Raw genomic sequence first — 14,945 nt, 5'->3', positions numbered from 1 at the left:
TCACAACAGTATCACGGACCTGCCTGTTGTGTTCGTTGGTCTTCATGATGCTCTCTGTGCTTCAAACAGAACCCTGAGACTATCAAAGGGCAGGTGCATTTATACGGAGACTTGATTACACACAGGTGGATTATATTTATCATCATTAGACATTTAGGACAACATTGGATCATTCAGAGATCCACAATGAACTTCTGGAGTGAGTTTGCTGCACTGAAAGTAAAGGGGCCGAATAATATTGCATGTCCCACTTTTCAGCTTTTGTATTTCCACAAAAATTTAAAATAACCAATACATTTTGTTCAACTTCACAATTGTGTCCCACTTGTTGTTGATTCTTCACCAAAAATTTACATTTGGTATCTTTATGTTTGATGTATGATATGTGGGAAAAGGTTGAAAAATTTCAGGGGGTCGAATACTTTCGCAAGGCACTGTATACTGCACTCTACAATGCTGTACTAGAGAGTAGAGTTGAGCGACTTTGGTCGGATCGGGTTTCGTGAAACCCGAATGAAACAAAATAAGTTTCAGATGAAACTCGTCCGACTAGAGCAAAAAAAGTCGGAGTTTCGTCCGACTTTTATTTCCCATTGACTTGCATTGGGGTCGGGTTTCGGACGAAACTCCGACTTTGTTTTGCTCTAGTCGGACGAGTTTCATCTGAAACTTATTTTGTTTCATTCGGGTTTCACGAAACCCGATCCGACCAAAGTCGCTCAACTCTACTAGAGAGCTTACAGGTGCTGGCCCTACTTCTTATGGGAAAAATCTGGTGACAAGTTCCCTGTAAGCCATTCTAGAAAGATGTGTGATATATTGAGAATTATTTTTCCATTACTAGCCAAGCGTATCTTAAAATTTATAGGTTACCAATGCAAAATCTCCAAAAGCTATCATGGGTCTTTAATAGTAATGCACTTTACAAATAAGCTAAAGAGTCCTTTTGGACCTTAGGGTCCAGGGTCCAAGTGCGAATGCAATCCCCACACCCACTACTATTATGCCCCTCTATTGCATTAGTTATTAAATGGAATCTGACATTAGTTTTTTGCTACCCTATTTAAGAGCAGCATGGCGTAGGGGCAAAGACCCATAGTTCAGGGATGTATTACTTATTAGGTTGCTTGCTGCAGCTTTGATAAAATCCCTGTTTTATCACTGCAGATCTAGCAGTTCTCTAAATGCAGAGCTCTGAATAACCTTCCCACACCACTGATTGGCAGCTTTTTGTGTACACTGTGGATAGGCAGAAATCTACCAATCAGTGGTGGTGGGGGGGGTTATACAGAGCTCATGAATATGGAGGACTACATGACAGCAGGTTTACTAGTTCTCTAGTGATAATCTCCTGATGATAAAACAGTGATTTTTATCAAAACTACAACAAACAGCCCAGAGAGTGACACATTGCTAGAACCTGCCCCTACACTATGCTGCTGCTATCACATTAGGCGGCAAAACCTGATGACTGATTCCCTTTAAATATATACGGAGTTAGACTTAAACTTTTGCGAATTCTTACCCGTGCAGCATTATAAATCCTAAATATTCGGCTTATGATGTCTTCTTCCAAGTCAGCAGATACAAATTCCACTTGAATAGGTCCATGCCGGTGTACTCCATTCTCTGGCCAGTACTGCGGACAAAGCTGAATAAAAGACAGGAACTTTACAAATATTTCTACATATATCTACGTCCTTTAGAAAGATAATTTTTTTCATATGCATAGTTTGGTGAAAAATTCAATTGACAGGATCAATATGGAAGATTATAATTTGTCACTTTATGCCAGTCCTGGAAACTATATACTACAACTATAGCCTGGACAAAGCTCTGGACCTTGGGCTTTCCATACCTTTCAGTATACTTGTTTCTTCTTATTTCATAATTTCATAGCAGTTAGAATGAATTAATAAGTGATGAACATAGGATTTCACTTCATTGTTCCTTTCATACTGGCCAGATATGAAGATGTAGAAATAAATGGGTTGTCTGGCCTTAGTTTACAAATCTGTAGTAACTCAATGTAATTGCACACTTGTGAATCTTCACATTGCTTGGACTGCGTGCTGGAAGCAGTGGGCACATGTGATCACGTGCCAACTAGACGTGTGTGGCGTCACTCAATGCAAGTTGATTGAGTGAGGTCAGACACGTCTAGTCGTAATGTGGCCCAAAAAAATGCAAATCATATTCTTGCAGTCACATGACCGCCAGCTACTGGCAATGGATTATTTTCACAGCACTCAGAGCGCGTGATGTAAGGATTCATAAGACTGCATTCACATGAAGTGACTGCAGACTTGTAGCCTAAAATCAGACAGGCTTTGTAAGGTTCAGGATTTCTCAACTAGAGTAAAATTTGATATTAGAAAATATCTAAATATTTTTTGAGTTTTTAGTATTCCTGAAACATTAAAGTCTTGGAATAATTGTGACTTTCCTTTCAACTTCTAAACCATACATCAAAATGTCTTTCAATGACCATTTCAGACTATTTTCTGCCATCACAGATAATCCTAATAGGATATATATAATGTAACATCTGCTTGTGACTGTGGTTATAAGGCCATTTACATACCATATTCGTGCATGAGGAGTTCACAATTCCAAAACGAAATAGATTTCCTCTTGTACTGAGCTTAAATTGTGCAGAACAAATAACCCTTTACATGGATACAACCACTGTACTGGAAGTTACACATGCTCACATGCACTCTGTATTGCACACTAAAAAGGTCAGTTTCTTAACTTTGGAAAATGCTTTGGAAAAACTGCAATTATGGAGATTAGTGTTTGTTCAGCCATACAGCTGTATGTAAGCTTGATCCATTCTATAAAATGTGAGCATGTTAAATGCTTGCTCCAGCACATTGATGTCTCCAGGGCCCTCGCTTATCACAGAGTAAACAATTCCGACCCTTAACTTGTTTGTCTCTCTATGTTAGCAAAGAGGAAAAATGCAATCACTCGGATCATCTGTAAGATCCAGCAGTGATAACATGTTTAGAAACATTTACAGATCTCCCTCACCTCTCCACGTATAGACATAGAGCACTTCATTTTAAAGGGTATACCAATAAACACTCATAATCCAAAAACGTAATACAACCGAAGCAAAAGTAGATAATCCATACTAATTTCAGTGTTCTTTGTATTTAACGCTGTACCTTTACCTAACTTGACACAAATTGTTTACTGGTAATAATAGTAACAGGCTTAGTTAAGTTACATATGGCGGCTGTCAGTAGTCTGGTTCCTGTCTGCCATGTTAAAGAGAATATACACACACAGGTATATCTATATAAATTAGATAGCTAGATAGCTATTCACATACATAAATATAGATATATTTACATACATACGGCTATATCTAGATATAAATGTGCCATCTATATCAGAGCCTGCTATATATTCAGTATGTGCCATCTGTATCAATGCCTGCCCTTCCTGTTTCTGCTTCTGCTAGAGGGTCGACGAGGGGTGAGAATTCTAGTTTTGTGTCCTCTGGGACTTGCAGTTCCATTCAGACTGGGAGATATAGAGTTAATTGCTGTGTAGTTTGGATGGGGCTGTAAGCTATTTAGTCTCCTGAAATCCTCTTGTCCACTGCCAGTTATAATTTGACTTGCTCCTGTGTAACTTGAGACTTGCTATTCTTTCAATCGACAGTCCTGATTTTTCGATCTCAGCTTGCTTTCTGAATATTGTCCTTGTTTATGATTTTGTCCCTACACCGACCTCTTGGTTCTGATCAAGTTACCAGACTATTCTCTTGCCTCTGGTTCATACCTCCGGATAGAAGCTCTTCCATGGAAAAAATCCAGTGGACCCCATTTTAAGACCAGATCCCTGTACAGGGGTTAAAGGGTGAAGGCCGGGGTTCCTTTGCAGTCTGTCCGAAGGAACGGATTGTGCTAAATATGTCTGAGGTAGCCTTTTTGTGCCTGCGGCCTCTGATAGCCGGAACAACATATATATACACTAAATATAATTCGCCATATAACACACAATAGGGGAGGTGGAACTGTAGACCATCCATTTAGTAACCGAGTGGGTGCAAAGTAGAATGTGATCCATTGGATTAAAATAGGATAGAGAAAAAACAACACAGGTTCATTGTAGACAAGTAGCATACAAACACAGTAAAACCTCTCCAAAAGAACACTTTTCTAAGGAGTCTACCCCTTACCCAGATGAGATTTCCTTCTATATATTATGCATCCTAGTCATATTCTCTGACAAGACCACCACCCCAGAAAATAGATTTTCACTGTACGTGCTATGGTGGTTCAGCTGAAGACATTGTACCAATTCTAATGGTGCATGATGCTAATCTCTGTACTGTCACCTTAATCTATATATATAATTGTCTTATCATGTCTGTCTGTAACCGAAATCCTGCGTCGCTGATTGGTCGCGGGCTTAGTCGTCGCGGCAACATGGCCGCATCACTTATTGTACAGGCACATTACAGCCATTAAAGGCATTACTGCTGCGTCGCTCATTACACAGGCACAGTCCTGTACATATACAATACATTAGGTAAGAGCAGAACAGTGACTGCAGCTCTGGGTGCAACAGGAGTACAATACATTAGGTAACAGTAGAAGAGTGACTGCAGCTCTGGGTGTAACTTGCGTATAATACATTAGGTAAGAGCAGAAAAGTGACTGCAGCTCTGGGTGTATCTGGAGTACAGTACATTAGGTAAGATCTGAACAGTGACTGCAGCTCTGGCTGTAACAGGAGTATAATACATTAGGTAAGAGCAGAACGGTGACTGCAGCTCTGGGTGTAACTGGACTACAATACATTAAGTAAAAGCAGAACAGTGACTACAGCTCTGGGAGTAACTGGAGTACAATACATTAGGTAACAGCAGAACAGTGACTACAGATCTGGGTGTAACTGGAGTACAATACATTAGGTAACAGCAGAACAGTGACTGCAGCTCTGGGTGTAACAGGAGTACATTAGGTAACAGCAGAACAGTGACTGCAGATCTGGGTGTAACTGGAGTACAATACATTAGGTAACAGCAGAACAGTGACTGCAGATCTGGGTGTAACTGGAGCACACTACAATAGGTAACAGCAGAACAGTGACTGCAGATCTGGGTGTAACTGGAGTACAATACATTAGGTAACAGCCAAACAGTGACTGCAGCTCTGGGTGTAACTTGAGTACAATACATTTGGTAAGATCTGAACAGTGACTGCAGCTCTGGCTGTAAAAGGAGTATAATACATTAGGTAAGAGCGGAATGGTGACTGCAGCTCTGGAGGTAACTGGACTACAATACATTAGGTAAAAGCAGAACAGTGACTGCAGCTCTGGGAGTAACTGGAGTACAATACATTCGATAACAGCAGAACAGTGACAGCAGCTCTGGGTGTAACTGGAGTACAATACATTAAGTAACAGCAGAACAGTGACTGCAGCTCTGGCTGTAACTGGAGTACAATACATTAGGTAACAGCAGAAGAGTGACTGCAGCTCTGGCTGTAACTGGAGTACAATACATTAGGTAACAGCAGAACAGTGACTGCAGCTCTGGCTGTAACTGGAGTACAATACATTAGGTAACAGCAGAACAGTTGGTAAGCACAATACCCAAGCCCATTATCCTTCAAAGGAGCGGGCTACACTCTCAATGCACAAATATATCACAAAGGTTATGTCACTGTCAGGTGACCCAATAACCAAGAGTGTCACTCATTTCATAAAATACATGTTTTATTAAACATTAATTGACATACAACCATAAAACCATTGCCTCAAACCAACACTTATAGAAAGGAGAAACAGCAAAAGGATACAATTCCAATTATATAATGTGTCAAATTTTAAAAAAAATGACTACTGTATCCTGAATAATATAATATGCCCAACAATATACTTAGTATTTATTGATTAGATACATTTTTAATTAAACTATAGAAAATTGCATGCAAAAAACCTGCATAGATGTGAATAAAATTTACTGCCTTAATTTGAATAGAATCTAACACATAATTCACACCATAACTATTAATTAATCAGCTGTTGCTGCTGCTACACCACCATAGCATGGCTGTAGAAAATTGCATGCGAAAAACCTGCATAGATGTGAATGAAATTTACTGCCTTAATTTGAATAGAATCTAACACATAATTCACACCATAACTATTAATTAATCAGCTGTTGCTGCTGCTACACCACCATAGCATGGCTGTAGAAAATTGCATGCGAAAAACCTGCATAGATGTGAATGAAATTTACTGCCTTAATTTGAATAGAATCTAACACACAATTCACACCATTGAATGACTATTCATTAATCAGCTGTTGCTGCTTCTACACCGCCATAGCCTTACACATGGCTGCAGAAAATTACATGCAAAAACCTGCATAGATGTGAATAAAATTTACTGCCTTAATTTGAATAGAATCTAACACACAATTCACACCATTGAATGACTATTCATTAATCAGCTGTTGCTGCTTCTACACCGCCATAGCCTTACACATGGCTGCAGAAAATTACATGCAAAAACCTGCATAGATGTGAATAAAATTTACTGCCTTAATTTGAATAGAATCTAACACATAATTCACACCATTGAATGACTATTCATTAATCAGCTATTGCTGCTGCTACACCGGCATAGCCTTACACATGGCTGCAGAAAATTGCATGCAAAAACCTGCATAGATGTGAATAAAATTTACTGCCTTAATTTGAATAGAATCTAACACACAATTCACACCATTGAATGACTATTCATTAATCAGCTATTGCTGCTGCTACACCGGCATAGCCTTACACATGGCTGCAGAAAATTGCATGCAAAAACCTGCATAGATGTGAATAAAATTTACTGCCTTAATTTGAATAGAATCTAACACACAATTCACACCATTGAATGACTATTCATTAATCAGCTGTTGCTGCTTCTACACCGCCATAGCCTTACACATGGCTGCAGAAAATTACATGCAAAAACCTGCATAGATGTGAATAAAATTTACTGCCTTAATTTGAATAGAATCTAACACATAATTCACACCATTGAATGACTATTCATTAATCAGCTGTTGCTGCTGCTACACCGCCATAGCCTTACACATGGCTGCAGAAAATTACATGCAAAAACCTGCATAGATGTGAATAAAATTTACTGCCTTAATTTGAATAGAATCTAACACATAAGTCACACCATTGAATGACTATTCATTAATCAGCTGTTGCTGCTGCTACACCACCATAGCTTTACACATATAATATGCCCCACAATATACTTAGTATCTTTAATTAGACACAACAGGGCTAAATGGCTGTAGAAAATTGCATGCAAAAACCTGCATAGATGTGAATTTTCTTAGAAGCACGGGCGAAACGCGCGTTGGGGTGTGGGGAAGCAGCATCCTACTCTATGCCTAACTCCACTGTGCACACCGCTCAGGTAATATGTATTTGGCGATTTATTCATCACATTTATTTTCATGCTTTGGGTCATTTTAACCTGCATACATGAGAGGCTGTGGTAGCGCTGTAGCAGCAATGGCTGCATATATTGCATATTGTGGGTGATTAGAATCCACATATGTGAAAGGCTAAGGTGGTGTAGCAGCAGCAATAGCTGATTAATGAATAGTTATTTAATGGTGTGAATTGTGTGTTAGATTCTATTCAAATTAAGGCAGTAAATTTCATTCACATCTATGCAGGTTTTTCGCATGCAATTTTCTACAGCCATGCTATGGTGGTGTAGCAGCAGCAACAGCTGATTAATGAATAGTTATGGTGTGAATTATGTGTTAGATTCTATTCAAATTAAGGCAGTAAATTTTATTCACATCTATGCAGGTTTTTTGCATGCAATTTTCTATAGTTTAATTAAAAATGTATCTAATCAATAAATACTAAGTATATTGTTGGGCATATTATATTATTCAGGACACTGTAGTCATTTTTTTTTTAAATTTTGACACATTATATAATTGGAATTGTAGCCTTTTGCTGTTTCTCCTTTCTATAAGTGTTGGTTTGAGGCAATGGTTTTATGGTTGTATGTCAATTAATGTTTAATAAAACATGTATTTTATGAAATGAGTGACACTCTTGGTTATTGGGTCACCTAACAGTGACATAACCTTTGTGATATATAACAGCAGAACAGTGACTGCAGCTCTGGCTGTAACTGGAGTACAATACATTAGGTAACAGCAGAACAGTGACAGCAGCTCCGGGTGTAACAGGAGTATAATACACGAGATGGTGGCCCGATTCTATCGCATCGGGTATTTTAGAGTCTCTGTTAAAATAAAAAATAGTTATATACTCACCTTCCAACAGCCCCCGGACTCTATCCCTCCTCTCACCACGCGCTCGGCATCTTCCGGTTACAGTAATGCTTAGCGAGAAGGGCTGAAGATGACGTCACTCTCGCAAGAGCGCGATGTCATCAGCGGTGTTTCGCGCAAAGCATTACTGGAACCGGAAGATGTCGGGAGCGTGGAGAGGAGAGAAAGAGTCCGGGGGCCGTCGGAAGGTGAGTATATAAATATTTTTTATTTTAACAGAGACTCTAGAATACCCGATGCGATAGAATCGGGTTACCATCTAGTCTTCTCATAGATAGCTGACTATTACAATGACTGCCAAATAATATGAACAGCTCCTCAACAACATTTGCAGCAAATTATTGACAGTCACCTGCAATACATATGTGAAAAGTAAGCTTGAAGCAATACAAAATCTATTAAGTTCTTTTTCCTGCATAAAACACAATTATTCGCATTGACCAAGTGACGTTATAGTAACTTTTATCCAGATGGCACAAAAAGCTTATGTGAATAAGCAAAAAAAAACCCTGACCTTTCCTTTTGGCTTATGGAAAGCTTTGTAGAAAAGTAAAATGATGTGAAATAATTCTGCCAGGGCATGCATGATTTGTGCCGACATACCTGTGCGGGGTCCACATCATTTAGCATTACTATGGATGTACAGTGATAGTCAAGGACCAGCCTCCAGAAGTCTTTTACTGTGTTCGGTAAAGGATGTTGTGTAACGATGAAAGCTGAAGGCTGAACATAGCTCTATAGAAAGGAGAACAAATTATAATGATAGCGGAGAATCAGGAAATCAAGTATGTTCAAAAGCAGAATGTCACAAACCCAGACATTGTTAGGATTAACAAAACGGACAGGGCCCCTTTGGAGGTTTTTTCCTTGTAAGAAACGCCACCACTTTATAACATTTTCATCTTCAAATGGTAACAATAGGACTCGCTTTTTTAACAAAGGATTTGACAAGAAATTGATTTGTGAGGTCATGGTGGTATTTCTTACAGTTTTATTTTTAGTGAAGATATTCACATTTTAAAAAGAAGGTGAAGGTTAACTTCTAGCATTTGTACTTATTAAATGGTTGACACAGCGGAAAGTTTTTCAGTTGAGTATAAAAAAGATATTATAATTTACTATAAGTCCAGAGCCAAGTAGACTGGGGGCTTCAAGACTTGGGGCAAAGATTGAGCCCTGTCAGCTGACCTGTAGGGGCAATGCTGACAAGGTCATCTATGTCAGGGTATTTAGGGCAAAATATGTTCTCAAAATATGAAGGCAAAGGGTGATCACACCAAATATTGATTTGATTTAGATTTCTCTTTTGTTCATTCACTTTGCATTTTGATAAATGATACAAACAATCTAGGCATTCTAGCTTTGAAACTATTTTTATTTTCCAACATTTTCGCCCATACCTACATAAAGCTTTTGCATGGTACTACAGTGGGGGAAATACAAATGTGGTCAAAATTGTTGGTACCCCTCGTCTAATGACAGAGAAACCCACAATGGTGACAGAAATATCTTGAATCTGACAAAAGTAATAATAAATCAAAAATCTATGAAAATGAACAAATGAAAGTCAGACATTGCTTTTCAACCATGCTTCCACAGAATTTAAACAAAAATAAAATTCATGAAATAGGCCTGGACAGAAATGATGGTGCCCTTAACTTAATATTTTGTTGCACAACCTTTTGAGGGAACCACTGCAAAACGATTCCTGTAACTGTCAATGAGCCTTCTGCACCTCTCGTCAGGCATTTTGGCCCACTCCTCAAGAGCAAACTGCTCCAGTTATTATTATTATGCATTTATATAGCGCCATTTATTCCATGGCGCTTTACATGTGAAAAGGGGAAATATAGACAAGTATAATAAACATGTGTAAGACAAGGGACACACAAGTACATAAGGAGAGGGGTCCCTGCCCGCGAGGGCTCAGTCTACAGGGATGGGTGAGGATACAGTAGGAGAGGGTAGAGCAGGTTGTGCGGTGGTTCAGTAGACCGAGGATCATTGCAGGCTGTAGGCTTGTTGGAACAGGTGGGTCTTCAGGTTCTTCTTGAAGGTTTCCGTTGATGGTGAGAGTCTGATGTGTTGCGGCAGAGAGTTTCAGAGTATGGGGGAAGCACAGGAGAAGTCTTGTATGCGGTTGTGGGAAGAAGAGATAAGGGGGAGTAGAGAAGGAGATCTTGAGATGATTGAAGGTTGCGTGCAGGTAGGTACCTAGAGACCATGTCACAGATGTATGAAGGAGACAGGTGTGGATGGCTTTGTATGTCATGGTTAGGGTTTTGAATTGGAGCCTCTGGGCAATAGGAAGCCAGTGAAGGGGCTGGCATAGGGGGGAAGCTGGGGAATAGCGGGGAGATAGGTGGATTAGTCGGGCAGCAGAGTGTAGGATGGACTGGAGCGGTGCCAGAGTGCTAGAAGGGAGGCCAGAGAGTAGTAGGTTGCAGTAGTCGAGGCGGGAGATGATAAGAGCATCCACTAGTGCTTTTGTGGTTTCGTGGTTGAGGAATAAGCGGATCCGGGAAATAAGTTGTCTCGTGTTTGAAGGCTGCCTTTTCCAGACGGCATATTTCAGCTCTTTCCAAAGATGCTCAATAGGATTTAGGTCAGGGCTCATAGAAGGCCACTTCAGAATAGTTCAATGTTTTCCTCTTAGCCATTCTTGGGTGTTTTTAGCTGTGTGTTGTGGGTCATTATCCTGTTGCAAGACCATGACCTGCAACTGAGACCAAGCTTTCTGACACTGGGCAGCAAATTTCTCTCTATAATCTCTTGATATCTAGAAACTTGAGATTTCATTGTACCCAGCACAGATTCTAGACACCCTGTGCCAGATGCAGCAAAGCAGCCCCAGAACATAACAGTGTCTCCTCCATGTTTCACAGTAGGGACAGTGTTCTTTTCTTGATACGCTTCATTTCTCCGCCTGTGATTATAGAGCTGATGTGCCTTGCCAAAAAGTTCCATTTTTGTCTCATCTGTCCATAGGACATTCTCCCAGAAGCTTTGTGGCTTGTAAACATGTAGTTTGGCAAATTCCAGTCTGGCTTTTTTATGATTTTTTTTTCAACAAAGGTGTCCCCCTTGGTAGTCTCCCATGAAGTCCACTTTGGCTCATACAACGACGGATGGTGCAATCTGACACTAATGTTCCTTGAGCATGAAGTTCATCTTTAATCTGTTTAGATGTTTTTCTGGGGTCTCTTTTGTTACCATTCGTATTATCTGTCTCTTTGATTTGTCAGCAATTTTCCTCCTGCGGTCACGTCCATTGAGGCTGGGTACAGTCCGATGGAGCTTAAGTTTCTGAACAATATGTGCAACTGTAGTCACACGAACATCATGCTGCTTGGAGATGGTCTTATAACTTTTACCTTTAACATGTTTGTCTATAATTTTCTTTCTAATCTCCTGAGACAACGCTTTCCTTCGCTTCTTCTGGTCCATGTTGAGTGTGATACAGACCATGTCACCAAACAGCACAGTGAGTATCCGTAGCCCTCTATACAGGCTCACTCACTGATTTCAAGATTGTAGACACCTGTGATGCTAATTAGTGGACAGACCGTGATTTAACATGTCCCTTTTGTCACATTATTTTCAGGGGTACCATCATTTCTGTTCAGGCCTATTTCATGAGATTTTTTTTTTAAAAAATTCTGTGGAAGCATGGTTGAATAGCAATGTCTGACGTTCATTTGTTCATTTTCATAGATATTTAATTTATTATTACTTTTGTCAGATTCAAGTTATTTCTGTCACCTTTGTGGGTTTTTCTGTCATTAAACAAGGGGTACCAACAATTTTGTCCATGTGTGTAAGTATTTGATAACTTGCTGATTTTTTAAGTTTGCCCACTGAAAAAGACATGAACAGTCTATAATTTTAAGGATACCGTATATACTTGAGTATAAGCTGACCCGAGTATAAGCCGAGGCCCCTAATTTTGCCACAAAAAAACTGGAAGAACTTATTGACTCGAGTATAAGCCAAGGGTGGTGCTGCACAAGGGTTAATGGTGGTCCAAAAAGATGCTCCATAAATAAATACCCCCCCATAAAATGCTGCACAAGGGTTAATGGTGGCCCAGGAAGATGCTCCATAGATAAATACCCCCCATAAAATGCTGCACAAGGGTTAATAGTGGCCCAAAAAGATGCTCCATAGATAAATACCCCCCATAAAATGCTATACAAAGGTTACTGGTGGCCCAAGAAGATGCTCCATAGATAAATACCCCCCATAAAATGCTGCACAAGGGTTAATGGAGGCCCAAGAAGATGCTCCATAGATAAATACGGCCCATATATTGCTGCTGCCGCTGCTGCAATTAAAAGAAAAAAAAAAAGACATATTCACCTCTCGTCGCTGGTGGCCAGGTGCCGTTGTCCTGAGCAGGCAGGGACACCGGCATGATATGTTGGACACTCGCGATATTCACCTGTCCCCGTTCCATCGCCGCGCGCCGCTCTGTCTCCCAGGTCCTCTGCAATGACGTTCAGCAGGAGACGCGCACTGACCACGTCATCGCGCCCTCTGACCTGAACGTCACAGTGAGAAGACGTGGAGGACAGAGCGGCGTGCGGCGGTGGAAAGGGGACAGGTGAATATGGCTCCCCCGTCATACTCACCCCCTCCTTGCGTACGGTCTCTGCAGCCCCTCTTCTCCCATGGTCTCGGCGCTGCAATGTTAAAATTAACCTACCCTTAAAATTATAGACGGTTCATGTCTTTGTCAGTGGGCAAACTTACAAAATCAGCAAAGGATCAAATAATTATTTCCCCCACTGTATATGCTTTTTTAAACCTGATGTTATCGATCAATATGTGTAATATATGATAATATATGATAGCAATCCTCCAGTCCTTTAGAGCAAACTACAGGGAATAAAGTCAGGATATTTTCATGCGTACAACAGGAATCCACGTGCTTATACCTCAGGCATAGATGAATGCACACCTTTATATAGATTCTGTAGAATATCATTTTTCTGAAGGGTTGTTTTAGTTGTAATTCAAAATCTTAACATTTACAACTCAAAACAAGCGCAAAGCATGAAGTTCTGCAATACTACAACAACAAACAGGTCTACAGAGGCCATTAGAGCGCCAACAACTTAGTATCAAGGGAAATAATGCAGAGATGGCATTCTGTCCTGTACTTCATCAATGTCCTTATGATCTACTGGTATTGTAGAACTTTGGATGACATTACTTTTCTCTGCAATACCTGTCACTTACTGTTGTGTAAGTGTACCCTGATGGATGCTTTATCAAGCTCCAGGCTGTTTTCTCTTATTTGGGAGATCTCATGTTGTGGGATTATAGATTATATTCTCATTAGTATGAACTATAAAAAAAGGTTCTTACATCCATCAAGGCTGCGTTGATGTAATTACTGCTTTCTCCATCTATTGTTATGAGGAAAGGGAGGCAACGGTCTGGAGGTAAGACATCCATGCAACGGTTCTTTTCATGGTTCCTTGGCAAGAGTGCTATACTGCAGTCTTCTACCCGTAGTGTTGGAGTCACCATGTTCAACGTCTGCAAACCAAATAGCATCAAAATGGCAGATTACGACTGGTCATAACTATTGTAATAAACTATGACACTATTTCAACATATTATTGGGAGAGTGTGACTATTGATGCTAATGGTGGCATATAAATTTCCCATCTGCCTGCTGAGATCCCTACAATCCTGAGAATGAAGTAACTACATGACTGGTGTAATGCTGCGGTCCCTGCACAAATTTTCTCTGTGCTAGCATTTGTGGATAATTAAAGCATTCTCCCACTTGAATAGAGCTGTGCTACAGAAACTGTAAAGGGGCTACAACATTAATCCAGTGCTGTGTCTACTGAAATCTCAGGAATGTTGGGGGCCCAGTAGTTAGACCCCAAATGATTAGACAGGACATAAGTACAAATAATTTTTAGCAGAAAATGCCCTACTGTATGAATGCAGTTTTTCTGTTAATGCAATTTTTTTATGTCTCAATCTGTTAAAAAAAAAAAAATAACACAGCTACTGGGCTATATTACAGGTCTTATCAGGAACAGTTTTCAACAGTTTCCATCACCGGAGGCAGGATTTTTATAACAGGTAACACCTCTATACACAGGATCTACCATTCACAATAGGTGATGTCATAGCTCACAAGAGCTATTGTATTCTAACTCCACCCACAGAGTACGTCCTGATGCTGGTAACAGGACGTAATCTTTCATTGTACGTGCCTCAGCATTCAGTAGTGAACACTACATGCACGAGCCTACAGAGAAAGAAAAAATTAAAAGGCCAGTAGCCATCAAAACACAGCTGCCGGCAAGCACTGTGGTCCCCATGAATCTGCCCGGGGGTCAGAGAAAAGGTCATTGCGGGCCATAAATGGCCCTTGTGCCTAAGGTTCCCCACTCCTTATTTAAGCAATAGGTTATTTTCTGATGGCACATTCCTTTTAAGAAGATGATCATTTGACTAATAATGCTAGATTCAGATTACGTTTGTGCTCATATTCCTGACTCCAAGTTGGAGGTTTCTGTCTAAATCCCCTTTAAAAAACAAACCATATCCGACTTATAAGATGGTA

The 14,945-nt window shown here is 40.1% G+C and overlaps 1 protein-coding gene across 5 annotated transcripts in view; it reads right to left on the bottom strand.

Moving 5' to 3' along the window:
• Positions 1-14,945, bottom strand: part of PTPRM (protein tyrosine phosphatase receptor type M) — a 929,698-nt gene that overhangs the window by 34,680 nt on the left and 880,073 nt on the right. For all 5 annotated transcript variants that reach the window (XM_073550942.1, XM_073550938.1, XM_073550940.1 and 2 more), the window contains 3 exons: positions 13,724-13,897; positions 8,957-9,088; positions 1,526-1,651 (listed from right to left, as the gene is read on the bottom strand). In XM_073550942.1, coding sequence (XP_073407043.1) covers positions 1,526-1,651; positions 8,957-9,088; positions 13,724-13,897 — 432 coding nt within the window. The remainder of the gene's footprint in view (positions 1-1,525; positions 1,652-8,956; positions 9,089-13,723; positions 13,898-14,945) is intronic.

The sequence above is a fragment of the Dendrobates tinctorius genome, unplaced genomic scaffold, assembly GCF_039654945.1.
Source record: "Dendrobates tinctorius isolate UK_male_01 unplaced genomic scaffold, ASM3965494v1 ptg000171l, whole genome shotgun sequence".
NCBI classification, from domain to species: Eukaryota; Metazoa; Chordata; class Amphibia; order Anura; family Dendrobatidae; genus Dendrobates; species Dendrobates tinctorius.
The sequence above is the reverse complement of the archived record's forward strand: the minus strand, read 5'-3'. Positions and strand labels throughout refer to the sequence as shown.